Below are 25,003 nucleotides of genomic sequence, written 5' to 3'. Positions count from 1 at the left end.
AATTGATGGCTGACCCTTATCGAGACTACCAGAAACAGCTGGAAAGCAAAGCCAGGCAACTACAAGAATTTAAATCATTGAGAAACACATGGCGAATGATGGGGAAGACTAGAGATGAGGGGAGAGCTGAAGGGGGGAGTTAATAGAAAAGGCAAAGGGTGTGCTGGTAAGCAGCTATCAGAGCTGGGGTGCCCAGCAGCCGGGCTGGATGCGTTAGCGTGGGAGTGACTCCAAGGCACCAGGCTCGCAGAGCTCAGCTCTCAAACCAGCACAAGCCGAGTACTGCTCTGTCACAGCACCAGTTAAGCACTGGGAAGCAGTGCCCTCACCCAGACAGATGCTAGAGCACCCCCCCAGCCAAGGTTCCTGTGGAGATATCCCAACTGGGACTGGAAACTGGATGCTGTCAAGAAGGAGAGGGTAGATGGGACAGATCCTGCTCGGCTCTCCTCCCACTATCGCTGTCATCCTGCCCTCTCAAGAGGCTGGCAGGCTGCATCAGCTCCCCACCACCACCACCTCTGATCCCCCAGGACAACTCGAGTGGACCCAGCCACATGAGGCTGCATCACCTCCAGGGACAAGGATGTGAAGGGAGATGAGGCTTTCCAAGCCCTAGATCCAGGTTCTATGCAGGATCAAACCAAATCTGGAGCTAAATTGCTGTTGGGCAGCCAAGGGCAGCGCCACATGGAAGAGCCGTAGGCTGTGCACGCCGGTAGCAAGAGTGAGAACCCCCTGAAGTCCCAGCACACGGCCTGGGGTTTGAAGGGTGCTGCTGTTCATAAGCAAATCATCGCAGGTTGAAGGCAGTAATTACAGTAATGAACTCCTCCATCACTGTGATGCTGTGATGCCGAGTCCTTTGGCCACTTTGCAGTAGATGTCTTCATTTTCTGCACTCCCGGCATTAAAGGAGGATCTCAAAGGCAAGAATAATTAATAGGGAACATTAAACTGAAGGGAGTTGAATCATAGGAAAATAGAGAAAATGAAGATGGAGGAAGTGATAAAGGTCTTCAAGGTGCTGCCAAGAGCTGCAGGAGGAAAAGAAAACCTTTCCCTCTCTTACACCTCCACTTTTTGCCATCACCTTGAAGTATTTTGTCCCTGAGGACAGAGGAGAGCCTGGGTCTCTGACTAACAGTGCTGCAGAGCTGCCTTGGTCTGCGGGGACATGTGAAGAAATGCAGCTGTCTCTTAAATAACAGGAGTTGACACCAGTTGTGAATAGATGAGTGATCGTGGCTTCAGCCGTCACAGCGGAGGATCTGATTTCAGATGAAGCCCCATTCATCCACCCAGGGCCCATCATAAGGCTATTAAGGGAGCATCTGTCACAAAACCACAATGGCTTTAAATGCTTGGAAAAGGGCACAACAAAAATAAGCCTGCTTAGCTTACATACTTTCCTCCGGGTGACGTGATTCTTGCAATTCTTTAGCAAAAATGAATGATAAATACGACAGGTAGCCGAAACACACAATGCGAGGAGGGTGAGATTTGGGTTTCACCTTAGCGCGGGGTCTGGCTGGCTGTTTGTTTTGCCAGGCTGGCGGGGTGGGCGTGAGAGCGGGTGGCAGTGAGTTTTCTGGGGTAGCAACAGTCCCTCCAGGACACTGATGGAAAGCCCTTGCCTGGCTCCTGGCGCAGCCGGGGAAGGCTCTCCAGCAGCAGGAGAAGGCATCGTGTTCAGGCCGAGTGGGATGTGCTTTGGGAGGGCACAGGGGGAAGCATGCTCCCGACCAAGGCAGTGTGGTTGGGTTGCTTGTCAGGACTAAATCCACACTGTATGTTAAAAAAAAAAAGAAAAAAATTGCATTTAGCTGAACTGGAAAAGAAAGCCAAGCTTAGCCATCATGGCTATCTCATGTGAATGGTTCCAGCTCATACCTTCTTGCACTCATACTCGCCAGAGACAAGAATGTCTTTTCCTTCCCTACAACGGCACAGCTCCTCTTACTGCTCTCTGTTCTCTGCAAGCCACACTGGGCACAGCTTCCATCCTCTGGCTGACACCTGCAGGGATACCCTGTCAGCCAGCCCCTGGCATGTCACCCGCTGCCTCCCTGGGTGACATCCAGGCTGCCCCAAGCACAGAGACTGAAGGACAAGGCCACTGCTCATGCACAGACCAGCTTTATTATATTCATGGTATATTGAAAGCATCTCATGTGCATTAGATTGATGCTCCTGGGGCGAGGGGTGGGTGTTCAGGCCCTGTAATGCTCATCAGACCCCCTCTAAGAGGAGCTGGAGTGTCTGCGTGTGGCTCGATGGCGGTGAGAAAGACTGCAGTGTGTGAGGCAGCTCTGTGTTTGTAATTCCTATTGAATTGTCATCCAGATTCCTCTTTTTGTTATGAATTATATTGAGTTGGGCTGAGCTGTTTTGAAAAATCTTATTGAATGTGGATGAAAAAAGGGGTTGTGGTCATATGTGTGCAGCTGTTGAGTTCCTCTGCAAAACCATGTCGTTCCGAGGGACAGGACTTCCTACCCAAAGTTTCAGCCTATGGAGGCATTGCCTGTGTGCATAGATTTTCAGCCTAGAGCAGAACAAAGGTAAACGTTTTTAAAGTATCCAAGTGTTTTAGAAAGCTAAAGCACCCCTCTGCCCCCTCCCCAAATAAACCCCGACGTATACCCCTGGATTATCACCAGCTGAGTGAGCCCCTGGATTTTGCCCAAGCACTGCACCTCCTGCAGTCGCAGCCCCACGCTGGGTTTCACACCGAAGCAGTGACACACTCAGGCAGATTCATCTCCCTTCGCTTGAGCTGGCTGAAAGCAAGGCATCTCCGGGAGCAAGCCGCCCTGTCCCCCTCCTTCCCTCCCTCCCCAGCACGGAGTGAGGCATCTCCCAAAGGTGACTCAACCCGTTTGTTCTGGGAGCCAGACCTATATGCTCCAACCCCTTAGCTGAATAAACCCTTGCAGAAAACGCCTGTGTGTGTGTGTACAGAATCCAACACAATCGACCAGCTGGGACCTTCATCCCTCAGGGAATAAAAATAGCAAGCAATATTAAAGCGGTGTATTTTCACAGATTGCAGTCAGGGCTCACAACACACGCACACTTAATTTCCTGCTTTCGGTTCACTATCAGATTTTATGCTTAGGTTAGTGAGGTTTGTTAACATTTCTTTTTCCCTAGAATAGGGATTATTTTTTTTTGTCTGTTTGTTTAACTACAATACATTCAGCCGTGAAAAATAAGATCGAAAAAGATTAATAGAAAGCTGAAGGATTCATCTGAGATTGACAAAGATTAATGTGTGCCTTATTCTTATCCGTTTTCTTTTTCTTTTCCCTTTTTCTTTTAGTTACCTAGACAGCTTAGATCGAATCGGAGCTGCAGACTACCAGCCCACGGAGCAGGATATCCTCCGAACCAGGGTCAAAACAACTGGCATCGTAGAAACCCACTTCACATTCAAAAACCTCCATTTCAGGTTAGTCTAAAACTGCACGGTAAATTTTCAGAGCCTCTCTTTGTCTTGAGATTTTCTTCCTTATGAGTTTCCCCATAGTTCCCAAAGGAGGAATTGTTAAATTGCTGATTAATGCACGGATACCTCCCGCTGCAGAAGACACGGCGTTTTGGAGGGTCGACAATACGAAATGTTTGCTAATCCCATCCTGAAAATCCCTGCCCATTAGAGAGGAGCTGACGGCAGCTTCCTCTAACCCAAACGGCCCCTCTCTGTTGGGAGGTATGATGTGAGATTGACCCCCTTGTCTGATCAAGCCTCATAAATGTGAAAATATTTGGCCAAATCTTTTCTCTGAAGTGGGTCGCTCACTGTGGTTAACGCTATGTACTGACCCTCGTGATACCAGCCAGCAGCGAGAAGAGGACATGAAGGCAGAGCACCACACACAGGGTTTAGAGCACACAAACTAAAGAGCTGGTGGTCTGCTCCCCCGCAGACCCTTTGGGACCCAGCACGCTGCTGAGGCTCTCCCACCCACCCCCACAGCCCTGACTGCTCCTCCTGGTCCTCCTCCGGTCCAGGCTCTGGAGGAGAAGACCAAGCCCACGGTGAAAGACCTGTGGCTTTTTGTTTGGAGCCTTCCAAGGACCATACGGTCAGAAAACACCAAAAATGCTAACGCTCCCTTACAGCTAAGAGCAAGGGGGTGCTGACGGTCCTCTCCTGTGCCATAGGCTCTTCGATGTCGGGGGCCAGCGGTCAGAACGCAAGAAGTGGATTCACTGCTTTGAGGATGTCACAGCGATCATTTTCTGCGTCGCGCTGAGTGGCTACGACCAGGTGCTCCATGAAGACGAAACCACGGTGAGTCTAACTGGGTCTTGGAGGCCCCGACACTTCTTTATGGGATACTGCGTAGCCAGTGGCTCCTCAGAGATCACCGAATGCTCACTGGCGTGCTACAGTAACGTGCTTCTGTCAGTCACTCTGAAATCCTGGGGAGATTTGTCCTCCTCCACACTCTTTGAAATCAAGTCTGCATGCCCAGGTAACTAATACTCCCTTGCAGCGGTGGACTCACAGTGTTTTATTTCTCTTTTCTAACTGACCTGTGTGTTTTCGAAACGTGTTAACGGGACCCTATGTCCAGAAAGAGGAGATATAGCTGGGTGGGCCTTAAAAACCAATGTTAAGGAAGCAGTCACGCCACGGTGCAGAGGTGCAGGACAGCTGTGCATGCCCGAGGCAGGCTCGGGCGAGGAGTATAACCTATTTCTTCAGGCTACAGAAATTCATTTTCCTGAGTGAGACTGGAACTGTTTGGTTCCTCAGGTAATTTGCTCTAGGAGAGCTTTTATGACTTCCCGCTGTGACATTAGGCTCAAAATACCATCTGGAAATAAAGCTAGCAAGAACCTGTGCGCTCCCTGGTATTAGAGTGCAATTAATACAAGTGAATTAAATACACAGAAAGGATGCAAGAAGACTCATCAGTGTATTCTGGCCATTTATCTAGCGTGATGGGAATGCGTGTTTTTGGGACTAGCGATGACTGCAGCAAGCTCCCGATTGCATTTATCTCAGGAGAAGGAATCAGAGGCCATGGTCAGACGTGGGGAGGGTTTCGGCTGTGCCCAGGCTGCAGCAGCACGGAGGGCTCGCTCCTGCCAGCTTTGCCTCTCAGAGGCTTTTTATTCTCCTGCTGCTGAAGAGGTCAGGCTTACAGAAAGCTGATGATGAGGGAGGAATTGAGGGAAAAACTGCTGTTAGGTATCCGTTGTCTCGTCCCAAAAAGACTGGGGAGGGGCTGTGGTTTCGAGCCTGTTTGAGGCAGGTTTGTGAGCTCTAGCAAACTGTTTGAGGAAGCCACCGGGTTGTTTGGGTTGTGCTCATGCCAGAATTCAGGGTGGTATTAACGTCACGGCTATGTCCGTCCAGGCTGACCGGAACACCCTACACCCTCTCTTGTCCACTTATCTATAACCCTCAGCTGTCACCTCCCTCTGACCCTGGCCCTGATAGGCTCAAGGATGCTCAGTCCTGTCGGATTTACTGGGAAGGAACCAAAATCTCCGGATGTGATTTGAAAAATCCAGCCGTTAGCTCAGTGCCATAGAGCTGGGCAGCCGGGCAGGGGCAACACACCCAGGAGGTGAGGAGGAGCACACTGGGGGGGGCAGACCCGGGGGGCAGGGAGCGGGGCTGTGATCTGAGCGGAGAGCAGGGTGCTCTGTAGGTACAGCTGGGCTGTGACACCCAAACTGTGAAGCCGAAGGCAGCCTTGAATGCAGGTCACCTTTGGGTGCCAACCTACGTGAGCCACAGCCTGCGCTTCAAAGCCAGGGAGCACAAAATGGAAGGGCCTGAACGCCGATGCCATTCTTTAAATGTCAGCCTTAGCTCAGCTCCTCTGAGATGGAGGTGACAGCATCTCTCCTGGGGATGCTGAGCTCTGCCAGTGCCTGCCCGTCACCCAGCACCACCCCAGTGACGAGCAGGGCGCCAGCTCAGCCTCCCCCCAGAAGTGCCCCGCTGCAGAAACCGGCATTTACACAGCCCCAGCGTCCCTCTCGCATCAGGAAGGCAGCCCTGGCACGGAGCTGACATGCGCTTGCTATTTCAGTCCCTTTTCACAAAGCGTTCCTGGGGACGCTGAGCAACAGGAGGGCAGAGGCAGCTGCTGTTCATTTACACGTTCGGCGTAAATGGGGAAAAGGTTCGGCATCGCCGCCGCCGCGCCTGCAGGACGCCCCTGCCTAACCCAAATAAACAACCCTGAGCGAGGCCAAGGCAAACAGGGAAAAATGACGGTGTCGGATCTTGTCTGCACCCACAGACTCTGACCCTCTCCTAGCTGAACCCCCAAGCGTTTGATCTCCTCCCTGTGGTTCCTCTCCAAAAACCCAGCAGTAAAAGCAGCATCTCTTCAGTCAGCTGATTTGCCGTCTGCCCGCATCCGTCACATCTGCTGGCTTTAATGACGTAAATCAGCTTTTATTGCTTCTCACTTAGAAAATACAAAGAGGAGGCAGCTGAGAGAGCGAGGTGGATGCTGCTCCTCCATCTTCATTTTCTATCGAGATGCTTACTATGGTCCAGGCGCTGCCAGCTGTATTAAAGCCGCTGAAGGTTTTGGGGCTGTACAGATGTCTCTGTGAGTATGAAAAGACTTGTAGAGCTTTCATTGCTGGCACGGAGACATGAGAGGGAAAGAGCCCTGCTGCATCTCACATGCCCAAAAAACTGCATGCAAAGCTGGGGGCACAGGGCGAACAGCTTTTCCTCGTGTGCTCAGCACCCTGTGGACCGCAATCACAGGATTTCACAGGGCAGGGGGGTTGCGCTTCTCTAAGTCAAACCACACTCCAGGCAGATGCTGCAGTTCAGATAAAGCCAGCCTAACACAGAGCAGGGGCTGGTGTTGTTAAGCTCGGTTAGTGGGAGGGCGTCAGTTGTAGGGTCAGCTCGTCTCAAGTGGAAAAAGCTCACAAACAACAGGTTTACTGTGAACCCTTTCAAAGGAGACTGAGCAAAGAGCTTGTTAAATAAGGCTGGGTGAAATGCCCCCTGACCTGTCCCTGTCCTTAAAATTAAAGCACAGCTCTACACTTTTAAAGTTCTTTTGTGGTTTATTGTGCTTTTTATTTTAAAAGATCGAGCACCCATCCTCCTGCAGCAGCTAAAAAAGGGCTATGGTGTGCAAAGCCATCACTCCCTAAGACCAGGTATATTTTATAAGGGATGTATTTTCTCTCCAATGCCCTGCCACAAAAAGCAGCACAGCAGGAATTGAGGAAAGCAAGTGCTTCTTTATGTCCAGATCAGAAAGACATAAATAAAATAAAAAAAACTTTCTGCATCTGTGATTTCTGCCCCAAACACCTTCTTACACCCCTGCTGGCAGATTTAAGCTGCTTCCCTGCGTGCCCAGCTCCCGGGGGAGAGCGGCGAGCCTGCAGGGCGATTCAAGCAGTGCCTTCATCAGTGCCATTGCTGCAGCCACAGCGCCCAGCTGGAGCTTATGAGGCAAAATTACACCCTCTGCCCAGCCCACCCGATGCACAAGGTGCTGTCTTCAAGGTATCACACCTGCCTCTGCCTTTGCCGAGCCCCTCACAAGGCACCGCACAGCACTCTGCTGTCTTCATACACAGATGGGAACAGCCTGCTTTAACTGACTGAACAACTCCATGGATTATGTCTTTGCATAACAAGGCTATTTTGTCTCATTTGTGATTTATCTTTGTGTTTCATAAGCTGAGGTTACAGGAGGAAAAGCCTCAGATCTGTAATCTGGGAGAAGAGAGGGACAGCAGTCATATTAATCCATAAAACTGGAGGTGATTAACAAAGGTAGATTTGCGTTGTTCCATCTAAATGGAATTCCTAAGGGAATTTTTAAAAAGACAGCAATGGCATGGGACCTGTCACAGGAACTGAGACTATCCTCATTGGTTTTTTCCTGACAAATTCAAAGGAGTCATAGCAAGAGGGAGATGTTCACGCTGCACATTGCTGCCTCTGAAGCTAAGGTATTTAGGTCATTCATATCTAGCCAAGACCTGCAAGTATTGTTCATGCCCCCATTGCTGAGCATGGGATGGGCTGAAGGCACTGTGCTGGTGACCCTTGGTGTGCATTAGCATTGGCCTGTTGGTCTGTGTTTCACTGCCTGACCTGGTTAGTGTGCTCTCTCTGCTGTCATTGGGCAAGGAAAATTGAATTGCAGCACTCAGAAAGTGCCTTAGGAGTGACAAAGCTGGTGAAAGGGGCTTGGGCATCTTAGGAAAGATAAGCAGGAGGGGGAATATGGAGTTCCTGTGCTTAGGACAACCACCAGTGTCTTTATAGCTTGCATGACAGTCAGCACAATCACCATGGAAAACAAAAAAGATGGAATGAACTGTGTGGTGCAGCAATAACCAGGTCTCCTCCCATACCCTGGGGTAAGAGAGATGGGTTTATGAGTGTGTTTCTGCCTGGGCAGAGTCTTGACCGCAGCATCCTTTCTCCCTCCCGGTCAGTAGAAAGCTGTTTGCCCTTCACATCAGCGATGGGAACAGGCTGTGCGATGGCATCTGAGCTTGGCGATAAGTAATTCTCACTCTTGTCTTACTCAGGAAAATTTAACTGGACTTTTAATTTGTACGGACAAGTGGTTATTCCTCTGTAGCCTGGCGGGTGGGGCTGCTTTCCTGGTTGGGGCATGAGGTATTTGCGGGCATAAGGATTTAAAATACTGATTTTGAAATAGGAAGTGACGTTAAGAAGCCAATGTTTCAAAAGCCTTTCCCTTAACAATAGACTCAACATAGGAAAAAGCAGCACAATGGGTCCAAAAGCAGGTGAAAGTAATTTCTATCACTCCAGATAAAAGTATGAGAGCTGTAATGTTTAGTGCCTCCTAGCAGAGCAGGCACGTCTGCCCCATCACAGCAGCACGGGTGCTCCTGGGAGGAGCCCTTGGGGAAGCTTTAAGGGACTAAAAGGGTCTTTCACTGTGGATTTACTGGTAGGAAGGGGATTATCTGGGGGCTTTAACTTCTCACTCCTTTAGCAGCAGCCTGTGCTTTTACGTGCGGTACCCAGAGACTGCCTCGCGTCTCAGCTCTGCCTGAGCTGTTGGAGGTCTCCTACAAACATCTGTTGAATGAAGGACAGTTGGGAAGGGGAAGGAAAGGGAGGCAGTGAAGCGTTCCCAATGTTAGCCAGCACCAGGACAGCTTGTGTCCATGGGTGGGCTCCCGGGACCCCTCCTGAGATGCAACAGCATTTCCCGTGTGGCACCCAGGCACGGCAACAGGAGCATCCATACCTGCTCACCGGGATGTTGCTCTGCACCTTTGCCAGGCACAAAAAGTGGTTCCTTGCTTTTGAATAATGTCAGCTTCTCTTCGGCGGTGGGGAAGGAAAAGGTGGATTTTAAGACCAGAACCTTTCCCAGGTAAATAAGGACGAGCAGGCAGAGCACTGGTTGTGTTTGCTCCGCTAACTGGCAGAGCCAGGGGGAAAATCAGCCTGCGGAGGTCAGAAAGCCAGGTCAGGCAGCCTTAGGGAGCTTTGAAACATTTTTTCTGGAATCTGAAAGGAATAGAGGATTTTTATTGTGACTCTTATTTTCTACAGGGATGCATTGGTTTGTGCTGTGTGTATGTTCTGTTTACGACTGAACGTCAGGAGTCACTATTTCTTGGGAAAACACTCATTTCATAACAGGTATTAACACACATTAACCAAACCATAGAGGAGCAGCAGAAGGATTTCTGTAGGATCCTTACGTAGTCTTGCTCCTGTAGGAAGGCCAGCCTCACCTAACTGCGAAGCCCAGCTCAGGGGAAGTCCTCAGCTGCTATTTCTTAACCAAAACTGGTCCCAGCCGTGGTGCTCCCGGTGCCAGCAGGTGCAGCCGCAGAGCGCTGCTCGCCGCCGGGCTGCACAGCGGGGCACGGGGCCGCAGGGCGCAGCGGGGTAAGTACGGGGACCTCCAGGCTGAGGGCTGCTACAGCTGAGCTCTTGGTTTAACCCACGAGCAGCGGTGGTGTGGTTCTCGATGCTTTTATTTTAAACCAGCAAGGATGATAAAAATGTCATTAAAAATGTTCTGTGAGGGATCCTCCTTCAAAAACGGTTAATTATATTTGCTTTCTGTTCCCCTGACCACCCTCCACTTTCTTCTCTCCTCCCAAAGGCTTTGAGTAGCCCAGGATCTCCTGTACAAAACCTTTGTGGGTTTCTACATGGTTACAATTTTGACACCACGAGTAGCAAAGAGGAGCATTGCTCCGGGGCTCCCACACCAGCCAGTACAAAATGGGGTAGCAAAAAGCAGCACACAGACATGGGATGATCCAGATAAGCAACGTCTTGCAACCGAGAGTTAATAAGTAACTGCGTTTGTACGTTTGTACGTGATGGCATCTTCCCCATGCATCGGTACAGTGCACGGTGGGGAGATGCTCGGTCGTTTCAAGTCTGGTAGCAAAGTGCGTGGTGTACGGTACAGAAAATCGCGTGCGTCCTGTTCCACTCTGGGTTGGATCGAACGTTTCCTTCATCCACGGAGCCACTTTTATCTAAATAAAACATTCAGCAGCAGCCAAAGTGTATCAATGAAAAGGAGAGCGTTAATCGATAAAGTGCTGGGCTCAATTATGCTGCTAGCATGGGCATGAATGGAGCAGGAGAGGGGTGAAAGCCCACGGCTGTCTCACATACCACTCGAATTTCCCAGTCTGGGGAGGGGGAACACGTTGTGCTCACCCGAAAAAAACCTCCAGCGGTGAGACCGCGCAGCCCTGTTCTCTCTAGCATCTCTCTGGTGGTTGCTGTAACCGCTCTCGTATGTGCACTAGCGGGTTTGGGGAGTGCTGTCCCAAGGAGATCCCACTGGGAAAAGCCGAGGAGCCGGTCTGGTCTGTACCATGCTTTGCCTTTGATAACCCCCTGACTCTTGGGTGTGCTTCGTCCTCACCGTGCCTGCTCTCTCCACTGCCCGGCTCCCGGCTCAGAGATGGCCACGCGACCGGCGTCGGCCTCGCGCGCCAAACGTCGTCAGCCTCGGCACCTTCACAGCTTTTCCTCGGCCGTCTGACCTTATCTAGCCAAACAAAGGCCAAAAAATGAGCATTTGAGAGACCAACCAAATTTGGCAGGTATGAAGCTTCTCTTGAACCGAGAAAAAAAAAAATCCAAAAGAAAAAGCCAGTTGAGAGTTGAAAGCAGCAGGGAACATGACACTTGGTTGACTTTGCCGTGAGCTCTTTCCACCACCATAAAACCATGTGGCGGACTCTGCAACTCTAACTGGTCTGTTATTTCATTCCTCTTATCTCTCTCCTTTTCTGTGTCGGTTTTTTGCATGACCTATAACCAAAAAGCTGACTTCTTGCTGTGTGTGCATTTGAACGTATGGCTCTTCTGCTGGCAAGTAACTAATCTTCTTCTAGAGGCATGAGCTAACATCAGTGGTAGCTGCCTGACTTCTAGTCTGGTTGTTCTTAGATGCCCTTTGTTAACGTTTTTCCTTTTTATACTATTTCCTCTTCCTTTTTCACTTTTTTTCCGCTCTGTCAGACATCTTCTGTTGAGCCATCTTCCAAGAGAACTCAAAATAAATTAAAAAAAAAAATAAAAAAAAAATGAAAACCTACCAACAGACAACACTAAACAGAATAACAAAACCAGGCAAAGGTCACGGCAAGGTCATTTCCAAAATTATGTCACCTTGAGGTCTGCTTCCAACTCTAGATTAATTCAAGGATCTACCAGTCCTTGGTTAATGTATCCAACCAGTTGTGTTCCACACGCACTTGAGAAGTGAAAAAAAAAAAAAAAGAAAATTTTTTAAAAATTAATTAAAACATTTTAGAAAATCTGCATGAGCTACACCGACACATAAATCTGATCAAAGGGCAAAAATAACTCCCCATCCATGCATGATGCATGATGATTTCTATGAGCTGGGATCCTGTAAATTATATGCTATGCAAAATCAAATCAGCTCTGTGTAGTTAAATGCCCTTAAGTTACTAACTGTATGTCCAATGTGATAGGGATTGCATCTGTGTATGTATATGTTCAGCTGTGTGTATACATACATTTATTATGTATATCGTAGCTTTTCTTTTCTCGTTTTTGTTTTCCTCCTTAATTTAGTTGTTTTAGATTTCCCTACATGTTGAACGTCCCGGGGTCGCGGCCTTTGGCCTGATGTGATCTCTCCTTTCTATTGCAGAACCGCATGCACGAATCACTGAAGCTTTTTGACAGCATCTGCAACAACAAGTGGTTCACAGATACGTCTATCATCCTCTTTCTAAACAAGAAGGACATATTCGAGGAGAAAATTAAGAAATCTCCGCTGACTATCTGCTTTCCTGAGTACACAGGTAATGAGAAAGCTGGCCGTGCAGGCGCGCGCAGCAAAGGCATCACGGGGCGCCTCCAGCCAGGCTGGTGCCACCCTGTATCACGGGCAACAAGGCTGAAGATGAGTAGCTAGAGCTCCAGCAAGTTTTATTTCCATAAATGCCATAGGATCACCCCCACCATGTTTGGCGGTCCACCTAAAGCATGAGGGTGCCTCAGACCCCGGGTCTTTGCTGGCAAAAGGCCACCACCGCTAGGCAGGGTGCTGGATCCTGCCCCACGGGTGCTCTCGATGCTGAGCCAAGAGCTGCTGGTGTGGGGCTGTGGCATGGCCCTGAGCCCCTGCCCTGGCTCCCTGCCCGGGAGCACGAACCCTCTTCCAGGTCTCTCAGGTGCAGTGAGCTGAACCATTGCAAGCAGGTAACTGGTCTCTGGCAGACCAGCACATGGGGTCTGTTGCACTGTCTGCTGGGGTCCAGCTTTGCCATTTCATAGCCCATCACTTTCCCAGCTGTAGATCCTGGCTGACCCCCACAAGCGTCTCTCCACGGTGCCTGGCCAAGCCCCCCCTGCCAGGTGCCTGGGGGCTGCCGGATCGGCCCTCCAGCATGCAGGCAGCAGGTCTCACGCCTTGGCTGCTTCAGCTCAAGCTGTAAATTTTTATCACGTTAGTTTAGAAGGTCCCCAGTTTCGCTCTCAGGCTCGCAGACGTCAAGTGTCTGGACATGGAAACACCTCCCGTTAAAGGCAGATAGGAAACAAGGGACGGGATTTTCTCGTGCACCAGCCGCCCACAGCTCCTAACCCACAGTGCAGAGAGAGGAGAGTTGCAGCAAGCCGTGCCCCGAGCGTGGCTGGGGAGAAGGAGGAGATACCCAGGGATCAGAGCGGGGCTCTGCAACGGGGCAGCATGCAAGAAGCCCTCGGTTCTGCTGGCTGCCTGGTGTCCGACCTGCTCCTGATGACAATACATCACCCATGCAAAGGCTGCAGCTGCACCCTGCCGCTTCCCGCTGCATCTCGCCAGCTTCCACAAACCCTCATTACCATTCCGAGACAGCATAAAAATAAACTTTTATCGTCATGAATTATTTAAGCTCACCGGAGACATCCAGATGAATCAAGCCGACAGACAGAGAAGCAGATCTCTTTGTCAGGAAACCAGGAGTTGTGTTCTTTGTTGTGAACCGGGAGTACCAAGGGTGTCACATTTCTGGGCAGGCCAACAAATTATTAACCAGAGCTTCCTATCTCTGAGCACTTGATTTTTCCCTGTGAATAGGCAAAAGCGATCCATCATCACTGCTTTGGGCTGAATGGTCTATGGCCATGGAGCTGAACAACTCCGTCTGAATTCAGAAGAACATCTGCAGGCTTCCTCTCCGGGGAAGGTTTGGATGTTTGTCACTTCCAACACATTTCAGCCATCTACTCATCTGCTTGGTCTAGACAGAACCAATGTATTCCTGACACGTTTGTCTAAAAAAGATCTAATAATGGAAATTTCACAGTCTTTACGGTTGAAAGCTCACAATAATGCCAACCCCAAATTTTTTTGGTTGCAAATTAGATTGCTGCTTGCCTTGCTGTCTTTGGATGGTTTGTAAAGCAGCTCTTCACCATCCTCTTTATAGCAGCATTTCTATATACCAGAAGGCCTTTATCATGGCCTCTTCCTTTTCCCCTTTCCTCCAGGAAGCAAACCTGCACCTTTCACTCCTTTCCGATCGCATTTTGTGGACCTGGTTTTGCGGATCTTCCCAGAAGTCTCCCAGTAACCCCACTCTGAAATAATACTCTTACACGTCCCTTGATGGCAGAGGGACTAGAACAAGAAGGAACATCAGTTTAGATAAACTTTTCCTCCCGAAGCTATCCCAGCCCGAGAGACGTTCATGGGAGAAGGAGACTGTCCACACACCTAGCTAAGCTCCCAGCTGACTACACAGAGGAAATCAAATATAAGCTCGTTTCTGAAGCACTTCACCCCAGGTGAACCAAACCAGTCCTCCCCAAATCTCAGAGCACCCCAAAGATTCTCTGAATTCCTTCCAGGTGCTCTCCTGGAAGCTGGGAGTTCTCGCAGTGCCAGGGACACCCCCCGACCTCTGGTCTCTCTCATGCCCTCAGAGAGGGCTGGAAGCCTGAAGGCTGAAAGTCCTTCTGCTGATCCAACAGGGATCTGAATTGGAGCTGGAGAACATCTCGCCCCCGGGCTCCAGCGGTGCCGGGAGGAGCTGGAAGTTACCTCATGCCAACATTAAGCCCGAACTTTAGGCACAAGCTTAAACTTGCTCGCCCCGGCTTTGCTGACCGCAGCTCAGAGGACAAAGCCCTCGTGGCCTTGTGAAGAAGCAGCATTATTAGAAACTTGCCCTGGAGTTAAAAAGAATTATTTGATGAAAGCCTATAAATCAAACAAGCGGAGTTCCAACATCACAAGTAGGTTCCACAAAACGCTTTTAATAAAATGAAGTTTCTGGTGTCCATTAGTCCTGCTGACAGAATTATTAGAAGACTGCATCCGCAAATTTGCTTGCTGTATGCTGGAGCACTCTTTCCATCCCCTTAATTCACTCATGCTTTTAACTAATCCACAGCACCGAGCCAAGCGGCAGCAGAATCCAGGGTGTGTTTTAAACCAAGCTGGCATGAGCAATTCCCTGCTCTCCCAGAAGGAACCCAGCATCTAAACCCTCATGTCTTCGAACAACCAGCTCCCCTTTCATTAAATACCCTCCTGGTTACGCACAGCATGTGCAACTCTTCCCAAATTCCTCACACAGGTCTTCAGGCCAGACCCTGCTCCCAGAAAACATTTTGCTTCTCTTACTCCAAGCATGTTCTCAGGTCTCGTGGCCTTCCTGAGCTTGTGCCTCCAGCTAGCCGTGCACCTACATGGAGGTGCAAGTCATTGCCCAGCCCAGCTGCCTTTAACCACAGCAAATCCCAAGCCCACGTAAGCTTCTGCCTGGCAGATAACGCTTCCCACCAGCAAAGCCTCATGGAGGGAGAGGGACCCAAGAGCATCAGCAGCGGCACAGCTGCGGAACCTGCCGGGGCACGGGGGCACGGGCGCTCCCGGCCAGCCAGGGGAATGGAGTTAACCGGAGCTAAGCAGGGGCCGGAGCGGAGACGTGTGTGTGGGCAACGACAAGGCTGGCCAGATGAGGCAGGATCTGCTCTTTTGCATGACTGCTCTTACGCTTTTTTAACACAAAACCTGATGGCTAATAAGGTTTGGCACAGACATCTCTATACATCAAAAGAAGAAACTCCTCATGGTATGATTTTAGACACAGCTCTAGCGCAGGGTACTGTGATCCTAATTCCTTTTAAAAAGAGGGACGCTCTGTGTTAGCTTTTTTGTGGGGTTTTGTGGGTTTTTTTGAGAAAACCCCACTTTGCCCTGTGACAGAGGCTGGATCTTTCCATGCCCCTTTCTGTTAGCGGTTCAGGGAAAGGAAGGCACAGTTACCACTACTGCCCTCGATTCACGGACATTTTAGTTGTTCTCCATCAAAAGCTGAAACTTTAATAGAAAGAATCAAAAAAAGGGGAAAAGCTAAGCCTTTTCACCAGGTCAAGCACTTTACCGCATTCCTGGCAGGTTTCTTCTCTTTTTTGTCACCAGGATGTGGAATTTCTTCTGCTTTTCCCATCATAGCCTGTTCAACACTCAGCTCCCTCTTCCATTTCATCTCTATAGACTATAAACAGCAACGCAGAATAAAAATACAGCTAAGCTGACAGTCTGAGAGCATCTCCTCCCTTGCAGCAGCCCTGGCTGGTAACGGTGCCCGCCCCCGAGGTGGAGACCGGGCAGCTGGGATGCAGCAGCCCCCTACAAGCTCCCCATGTCCCTACAGCGGGGCACTTGCAGGCACCCTACAGATTTAGGGTTACGGGATTGCTTTAACCTGCTCTTTTTCCTTTCGTCTCTGCTTTCTTCTAGGCCCAAATTCTTTTACGGAGGCGGTGGCTTACATCCAGGCTCAGTACGAGAGCAAGAACAAGTCCCCCAACAAGGAGATCTACACGCACATCACCTGCGCCACCGACACCAACAACATCCAGTTCGTCTTCGACGCCGTCACGGATGTCATCATTGCCAACAACCTGCGGGGATGCGGACTCTACTAAAGCACTCTCCTCCCCTCCTCTCCTCGTGCCCGCCGGGAGCATCCTCCGGTCCGGCGGACAGGTCCTCTCTCTTTCTGGTTTTTTCCTCCTCAGAAGACACTGAGGAAGAAATACGTAAATCCCTCCTCCCATCCCAGAAAACTCTGCAGCAAGTTCTGCTTTCCCCAGCCCCATTTTATTTTATTTTGGTTTATTTTTGGTTCATTCCCTTGCTGCCTTGTTCTGCTCCCCCAGTCCAATTCACAGTGCTGTAGAGGGAGCTGATGCGTTTCCCACAAAGTGCATTTCAACTGCCAAAAGACAAAAATACTTAAGTTTTAAAAAAGAAAAATCAAAGCCTTAAAATACTGGTCAGCAACAGTGTAGTTTGGAACCAAAATTTTTTTTTTCTTGAAATTAAGGAATATTTTTAATTCTCCTGGTTATTTATCTTTTTTTTATAACACTATTCCTTTGGGAAGTGCTAGGTACAACATGATCATTTTGAGGGTACCTTACGGCTTCAGTTCCTACCCCAAAGCCAGAGGGGTCAGTGTTGAACGCAGCCGCTGCAGTTTGGATGTGTATATTCTCCTTTTTTCCAGACAGCTATTTGAACAAGTAAAACAGCCATATCGAGTTCTGCTGGTGTCTGCGTAAGAGGGACACAGTAACAAAACCTACTAAGCCTTGTCTAAAAGCAGTTGTTACTGGTAACAGTTTTACCTCAAGTTTTTTCGAAATTAACGTTAAAATACGTCTAGTGGTTTCAGTAACCCGTTTGCTGGATGCTGTGGAGCTGCTGGGCTGAGCGGGGCGGTGGCAGCGGAGCTTGGTGGCATCCCGATGGTGATCCCACCTGGATGCCAGCCTGGGTACCCGGTGACCTTTCCCAAAGCACCTCCCAGCCCATGATTTCAGCACAACTGATGCTCCTGCAAACACGCAGCACCTTTTTCCAAACGTCAGCCCTGAAATGCTGGGGTGCACCAAAACTATTTAGCCCTGGCTTCTCGTCGGCAGAGTTTGACCTTCAAGTCCCTGAAATGCGGGGAGGTGCTTTGGGGAAGCTCACCGTGCCTGGGTCACAGCGAGGCGTGCAGGAGCCTCGTGGCTCTTTATCACACCTCAGGCACCCAAACGCCCCCGAGAAGGCCAGCCTCGCACTCTGAGCCTCCTTGGCCAAGCAGAAGCCACTAGCCCGCCTGTGTCAGCTCCTGCCTGAGCATTCAAGGGAGGCAGCTCCTGCTTTGGTGTCTCCAGTCAGGGCATCTCTTTACCAGTACCTAGAGTGAGAGGGATGGTTTATACTGGCCATGCAGTGGTAAGGGAGAGCTCAGGGAGCTGGTTTGAGCCAAGTGATGGAGTAGGAAAGAAAAGCGCAGGGAAGGGAAGGGAGGAAGGAAGGGCAGAGGGAGAGGTGTGGGGAGGGCAAGGGTAGCGCCCAGCACAGCAAGGTGTGGGGGCGCAGAGGGGAGGACAGATGGGGCTGGGGCTGGGCTATGTGTGACCATCTGCCTGCCGTCCCCAAGAGCTCCCTGTGCCGTGGGGGCGAAGGCAGAGGGCAGCGTGAGAGGTGGGCTGTCACCCCTGGGAGCATGGAGGGACCCTTAGAAGTCCACCCCAGAATCTCATTTCGTGTCTGGGTGGGACAGCCGCCTCCGAGGTCCCACTTGGGACCTACCTGCACCTGGGAGCAGGTGGGCAACGCTGATCTCTGCCTCTTCCCTGCCTCTCTTGGAAGTCCGTGATCCTGGAAAACATGAGTCTTTCCAGGCCAGCCACAAGTTCAGCTGTCCTCTCTTGGGAGCCCGAGCTGGGGGTGCCTTTCAGGTCTCGGGAGGCCTGAGTTTTCTCCAGTGCCATGCCCAAGAGGGATGGTATGTCTTTTCCTGCTGTGCCATCTAGGAGAGAGGGTGTGGGAGCAGCCCAAAGCAGCACAGCCCAAAGGCAAGGGGCCAGGTGAGCGTCAGCGCGTGGCAGGCAGGGGAGGGAGCAGGTGGAGAGGACCAGCAGGGGCGGTTTGGGAGAGAAGTTGCAAATGGGAGATGAGGCAGGTTGAGGCAGCAGGAAGGCTGGAAAGAGAAAGGCACCTGGGAACTGGAGGAGAGTCCCTGTCAGAGGTCGTGCTCTGCCAGGACAGTGCTCGTGGGACATCGGTGACAAACCCCCAGCCAGGGATGCGAGCGGGAGCACCCCGGGGCAAACAGGAGGCATGCAGAGGAAAATAAGGTGGCTCTCACCCACCTAACCAGCTCACAGCCCAGCACGGTCAGCAGCTGTGTCAGTAACCCCCTAAACAGCATTAAATGATAAAACTATTTAGCATTGTGCAGTGAGGACCCACTGCTGCTCTGCTGGATGCTAACAGCAATAACACCAGGTCTCTGCCTCCCCCGCTCTGGCACCAGTGAGTACCCACCTTTCTCTTCACCATCTCCGCCTTAAAATACCTCCGGCAGCATCAGCTCCCACGGAGAGCTGGCTGGCCAGCAAAGCCAGGAGCCCCTCTGCTCCTCACGCCACATCCCACCCACACGTCTTGTTTTCCCAGGTCCCAGCCCCCCTCCCAGCTCCATGTAATGCCGCTGTACAGCCATAAACCAAAGGAACGCTGAGCACAAGGCCTGCACACGTCATTGTATTTGGTTTAGCTTAGGATTTTCAGAGCCAGTGGGAAGGTTTTCCGAAGAAAGGGTTCCCGATGGGAAGCACCTGCCCAGTTCTCTCGTTCCTTGGAAGGGACCAGCCTGTGGCCAGGAAGCCACAGAGGAAGGGCAGGGAATTAGCTGGAGGGATGCAGAGGGATGGGGATGCTCCTGGAGATTGTCCGGCATGGGTGGCCGAGCCCCACCGGTACCACCTGCCACCCACATATGCTTCGAGCGTTAAAAGGAGGGCCGAGCAGCTGAATGCTGGTTACGTTTGGTACATAAAGCCTACGTAAGTGCTGCACCCAGCGTGCAGCGCTGTGGTGCGGTGATGGCTTGCGCTGGCAGCCAGGCAGGTCTTGCATTAAGCTCTGTCAGAAGAGTCGGATCGGCAGCACTAAATTCTGCAGATTTTCTGTTCCCACCCCTTGCTGTGGGTGACATCTGAGCCGAGCGAGGAAGCAGCAGGAGCTGCTCCCAGCGAAGGCAGCACCCAGCCAAGGCTTCAGGAGTTCCCACCATAACGCGCACGGGAATATTTTGGTAAAGGCCATGTAAATCGCTCCACCCCGAGCTCTGCTGGACACAGCCAGGTCCCCGGCGCTTGGTGCGCTTGTGCGGGGCTGGATTCAGGCAGCCCATGCCCGGCCGTGCCGGCTGGGAGGTCCAGACCCCACTGCCCCAAGCCCCTCCGCAGCTCCGGCTGGTTCCCCAGCACGTTGGCGATAACGGCTGGTGCTCCACAGGGAGAAAAGGGAGAAAAAGAGGAGGAAATGTTGACACGCAGAGCCTTTTCTTTCATTTTCTTTGGCATATTGTATGTCTAAAGCTTCATTTCAGCTGCTGCTGCTGACATTCCCTCCCTCACATGAGTGTCATGAGGATTCACAGACAAAGGCTGGAAACAGCATTTGGGAGATGAAATGCTTCCAGTGTTAAACACTACTATTTCTCTCGCTTGATGGCCGCATATAGATTTTTGTCTCCAGAATGCCTGCCAAAGCATTACTCACTGCTGCCTTTCTGCATCCTGCTAAGCCTTTTCTGACAGATGTGCCTTCTGCAGGCAATCTTTTGCCCAGTGCTTTTTCTAAACACCAGCAATCCTTGCAGCAGTTGCCTAGACAGAAGACCTTGAAATACATTGCCTGCTTTCAAAAGCCCTTTTCTTAATAGCCCCTCGTGTTTTACCATTGCGATGCTCCAAATCCAGACCCTCGGAGGCACTGAGTTGCCTTTAATTTGCAGTCTCCGCGTAGCAGGGATGTTGCAGCTGGTACCGCTGCATGAGAAACCATACCAGGGCACGGGGGACACATTTTAAATGCACAGAACTGAAACAGCTATGTAATTGAAAACGTATAGACCCCGCTGCCCTTCAAAGCTAAGGTGGGAATTTGCGAAAGATGCCCTTTTTGGGATGCAGGAGGTTTTTAATGACTCGGGTCACTTTTCCAGCAACAGCATCCGAGGGTTGTTGTGTTGAAAGCAGCATTAGCAACTCTGGATTAGCTTCAGACAGCCAAAAGAAGGAAGGAGGGAAGCCCCATTGCTTGCTTCAGCAGCAGCAAGAGGGTCAGGTCTGTGGATCTGTGAGACCAAAAAAAAAAAAAAAAAAATATGCAACTAGCTCCTTTCTTTAAACACCAGTTTCAATTAAATGGAGAAACCTGTGGAAGGAAAGCCTGGAGATGAGCCCGTGGGTGAGGCTGCAGGGCTGAGCTGCAGAGCACCGTGCTCCTTGGGAGGATGCGGTAGCTGGGCTTGTTAGGAGAACCAGCAATAAGCATGCGCCAGGAGAGCACACACTGAAATACAGCCACATACTTCAAAGGCTGGTTTTTCTTTAGCAAATGGAATTTACATTTTTCCTCCAGGCCGGAGGAGCGCGGCCGAGCAGCAGGGCAGCGGGACCCTCGCCGAGGCCATCTGGCCCCTCCGTCTGCCAGCACTGGCCGGTCCCTGCTGCCCCTGCCCTCCCACAGGGCCCAGCCCGGTCCCGCGAGGGGTCGGTGGGCTTCCCACAACCCCCCTCCCACAACTACTTCCAACTAAATCTCTCTCGGGAGTTTTGTATGAGAATTGGCTTCTTGCCCTCGGCCAGCTTTCCTGGCTGGCTGGCCAGCCTGTCCCTCCATGGAAGGGAGAGCATCCCGAGGAGGCGGCTGCCGTGCCTCCTCGGTAGATGTGCTTTTCTTCTACAGGACACTAAAAGTATCAATGAAAGCAGCCTGTACTGCAATGTGCGTTAAAATCCATCCTGTGGGTTTAATCTGTCGTGGCACAAGCCCAGCGCTCGCCTGCAAGGGAAGAGAATTTTATTCTGAAGCCAGGAATGCAATCTCTGAGAGGTCGGGTTGGGGGGGCCAGAGATGTCCTTCTGCCAAAACACCCCCCTATGCCGAGTTGCTGCTGTGCATGGCACGGGGCAGCCCCTCACCCTGCCCCTCGCCGTGCTGCGGGGGTAGCTGAGGGCGGCAGGCGGCACCCACAGGGATGGGTGCAGCTGGTGCTGTAAAAGGGACCAGCCCTGCACTGTTAGCCTGTGCAACGTGTCCGAGGATTCTGTGGCCAAAAAAATCTGGAGCCAGGAAGAGCTGTTGAGGTCCTGGGAGCAAGGCTGACCGTTGGTCAGGTCGGTTAGAGTAGCTTAGGACTAGTGCGTTTGTGTCTTTGTCATGGGCCAGGTTTGTCTTCAGGCTCACAACCAAAAACTCCCCGACCATTTCCAAGGAGACTAAAACACTCCTGAAGGATCTGATGCCAGAAGCATCAAGGCCAGTAGAGATGGTGCTACGGACCATCATCCTGACCCACTCAAACCCATCACACACGCGCATCCCCAACACACTCACAAGAAAGCAGAGCTGTGGTCCAGGTGGCACAGAGCGCAGACCGCGGGCTTGCCTCTGCCTCCCCGGAGGCAAGAGCAGACAGAAACACTCCCAAAGCACCCCGAGACTTGAGTGTACGTTAGCATTTCTGAGCTCCTGCACGACATGAGATAATTGATGCTGACAGATATAGGTACGTGACCTATATAAGACGTTACGCTGAGAACATGGCTATGGAAAGGGACTTCTCACAGGACCACTCACGTCTGAAGCGGCAACCCGGAGATCTGGGTTTGTGCTGCAAAAGCCAGCTAGCGAACATGAGCCAGAGCGACCCTGAAATGCTCACGTGTTAATAAGAGGAGGACCACCAAAGCCCCCCAGCTGGCACCCTGTAGGCAGGGGGAGAGGGGAGGGAGCTGCACTGAGACAGGGCAAAACCACCTCCAGCCCCCAGAGAGGGCAGCTCAGCCCCCCACCGGGAGGGGGGGACCTGGGGAGGAGGTGGAGGGCTGGGAGCCGGCCCGACGCCTGCTGCCCCAGCCCCTCAACCACCCAGTCTCTTGGAAATTGATGTCGAGTCCAAATCTCAACAGTCCTGTAGCACAGGCAAGTGGCTCGGGGTCTAAACCCCCTGCCCCAGGCAGGGAGAGATGACAGGGGCAACACCACCGGTGGTGCTGGGCAAGCAAATAGGGACATGTAAAGACCAGCCCCGTTAAACAGCCCAGCCCCCAATTTAACACCCTCAGCCCTGCTGCCCCCCCCTCCCATCTTCCCCCCCACCCCCCCCCACCCCCCCCCCTTTCAGCTCGACAAGGGAACAGTGACCGTCACCCTGCCTCCGGGCTCCCCGCCCCCCACCACATTTCTTCCCGAAGGATCGCCAGAGGCTGCCACGATTTTCCTTGTGCTGGTTTCCCGCTGAATCATTTCTCCTGCATGTTTGATGGCCCAAACTGTATTAACTGTAATTTTGTACGAAGAGTGACTGTCCCTTGGTTTAATAGAGCATTAGCTATTGTAATAATTTATTGGCTGTCAGTAATGTATTTATTAGTTACAAAATGTTAATAAAGTGCCAGCTCTTTTCTAGTGTGAGAGGGTTTTATTGTGTCTCCCTTGAGCGCGTCCAGCTTCTTGAGCCCGTTCCTTGCCCTATATCTTCTCCGGACATGCACGTGTACAACACGCGCCTGCGATGTCAGTTGCCTGCCACAGCCTCACACACCTGAAAATAAGGAATTCCCAAAGGATATAACCTAAAGGTATTTAATTTTATGTAAGTATCTTGTGGGAATTTTTTTTTCTCCTTGTTTTTAAGTAGAACAACTTCACCACGGTTTCCATATGTTCCTTGCCTTCTTGAAATTGCTTTTCCCTTCCTGAAGTGCCATGCCCCCGTGTATCTATGCGGGCCATCCATGCTTTTTCTCCAGCACTGCCAGACCCTACGTTGACATCCGTCTGTCTGCATCCGACCACTTCTTCAGCGCCCGTCAGTGGGGCAGAGCATCCCTGCCACCCCCCCCCAGCACCTCAGCTGCCAGTCTTCTACAAGTAGCTTCTTTCATGTTTAAACCAAAGATCTTCCATTATTTGGGGCATGAAATAGAAGCAAAAGGCTTGAATAAACCAAGAGAAGATTTTCCATGAGCCTCAGCAAAGGCCCATTAACCATTCTTCCTATCGACTTCACCTATTTCCAGTGATGCGACTTCAGCCAGACCCATCCTCAGACACGCATCCTCACACCTCTCAACCCACGGATCAGGCAGAATTACAGACCAGCCCTGAGAAGAACTAACAGCTGAGAGGGAAATGATTTCTCTTCTTATATTTGTACTAGGGATTTTTAAAATTTTCCTCCAGGATGCCATCCTGCCTGGATCTTCTCCGTGGGTGCCCAGGGGCCCAGAAGTCACCAGAGCTGTTTTCCCTGCACGAGGAATTTTGATTTCCCTGAGCACGTGCTTTATTTCAGCTGCTCCTCCACTAAAACTATCACTCCTTTCTTTAAAGGTAATACATATATGGGACAGCACAGGGGATGGACAAGGGAAAAACCTCACCCAGATACTTTCCATGAAAATCTCAAGACCTGGTATTTTTGTAAACAGCCACAAGTCAAGAAGGGCTCCATCCTTTTAGGGTGGTTTCTGTTGTCCCCATGAATAAGGCTGACATTTATTTAAAAAAAAAAAAAAAAAAAAAAAGCTGAAATGAGGTCCTGAAGCTTTGGAAAGCAACTGCTTACCATCCCCAGCTACTCTTTGTCAAGGAACCCACAGCGTAATCTCAAAGCCTTTCAAGATGAAATCAGACATCTGCTAAATTTTGCATGCAAAAGCTACAGTTGAAGTGTAGCTAATAAAATGACTCACTAATAAAACATTCATGGAGAACTCCAAAATGTGTAAGGTCATCATTTCATTAGGAAACACGTGCATTCTCATGAATCTTCAGCAAATCCGAAGCCCCCCCCCTCCGCTGCGCCTCCAAGACAAGGGGCTGGGGGGATGTTTGCTGCAGGAGGGTTTCCCACCAGCTGCCAAGCACCCTCGCTGCCCCGAGCACGTCTCTGCTGCTCTCAGCTTCACGCAAGGCTTCTCCCAATCGCTGGGGGTCCCCGTGTGGGCAGCCCCCCAGGACTCGGGGGGGCTCAGCCCTAGGACAGCGTTGCCGAGAAGGGCATGGTGCTGCCCTGGCTTGTGAGCCCCGGCTTTGCAGCAGAACCTCCCCCAGTTGGAGTGGGAAACGAGGTGGGTACGTGCAACAGAAGAGGTGCGTGGGCTGCCTAAGGTGCCACCCAAAGCCACCAGTGGAGCAGCCCGGAGCAGCTTTCCCTTTGTTCTGAACAGCGCGTTAATGACGGAGGAAGTTTTTGAGCGCTCCTGGAGAGCTGGATCTGTCCTACCCTGCAGCACCTTCATGCTAACCACGAGGCACAGACACCCCGCAGCCACCCGAGTGGGGAGTGAAAATGCTCTGCTCGGTGGTGCCCTGCGCCAGCCGATTCTGTGCAGGACAGCCCCACCGCCTCCTCCTCCTCCTCTTCCTCCTCCTGTCCGCTCTCTGCTCCTTTCTGGTAA

At 51.2% G+C, this 25,003-nt stretch overlaps 1 protein-coding gene across 2 annotated transcripts in view; it reads left to right on the top strand.

Moving 5' to 3' along the window:
• GNAO1 (G protein subunit alpha o1) overlaps nt 1-25,003 on the top strand; it is a 146,665-nt gene that overhangs the window by 116,539 nt on the left and 5,123 nt on the right. Inside the window, exons 5-8 of one of the 2 annotated variants that reach the window (XM_005444575.3) lie at nt 3,326-3,454; nt 4,171-4,300; nt 12,171-12,324; nt 16,260-23,006. In XM_005444575.3, the coding sequence (XP_005444632.1) occupies nt 3,326-3,454; nt 4,171-4,300; nt 12,171-12,324; nt 16,260-16,447 (601 nt within the window). In that variant the 3' untranslated portion in view covers nt 16,448-23,006. Of the gene's footprint in view, nt 1-3,325; nt 3,455-4,170; nt 4,301-12,170; nt 12,325-16,259; nt 23,007-25,003 lie in introns of those variants that run through there. The other variant, XM_005444576.3, reaches the window with a different exon arrangement.

Source organism: Falco cherrug, chromosome 14 (assembly GCF_023634085.1).
Source record: "Falco cherrug isolate bFalChe1 chromosome 14, bFalChe1.pri, whole genome shotgun sequence".
Classification (NCBI taxonomy): domain Eukaryota; kingdom Metazoa; phylum Chordata; class Aves; order Falconiformes; family Falconidae; genus Falco; species Falco cherrug.
Note: the sequence above shows the minus strand (reverse complement) of the source record. Positions and strands in the feature narration are given on the sequence as shown.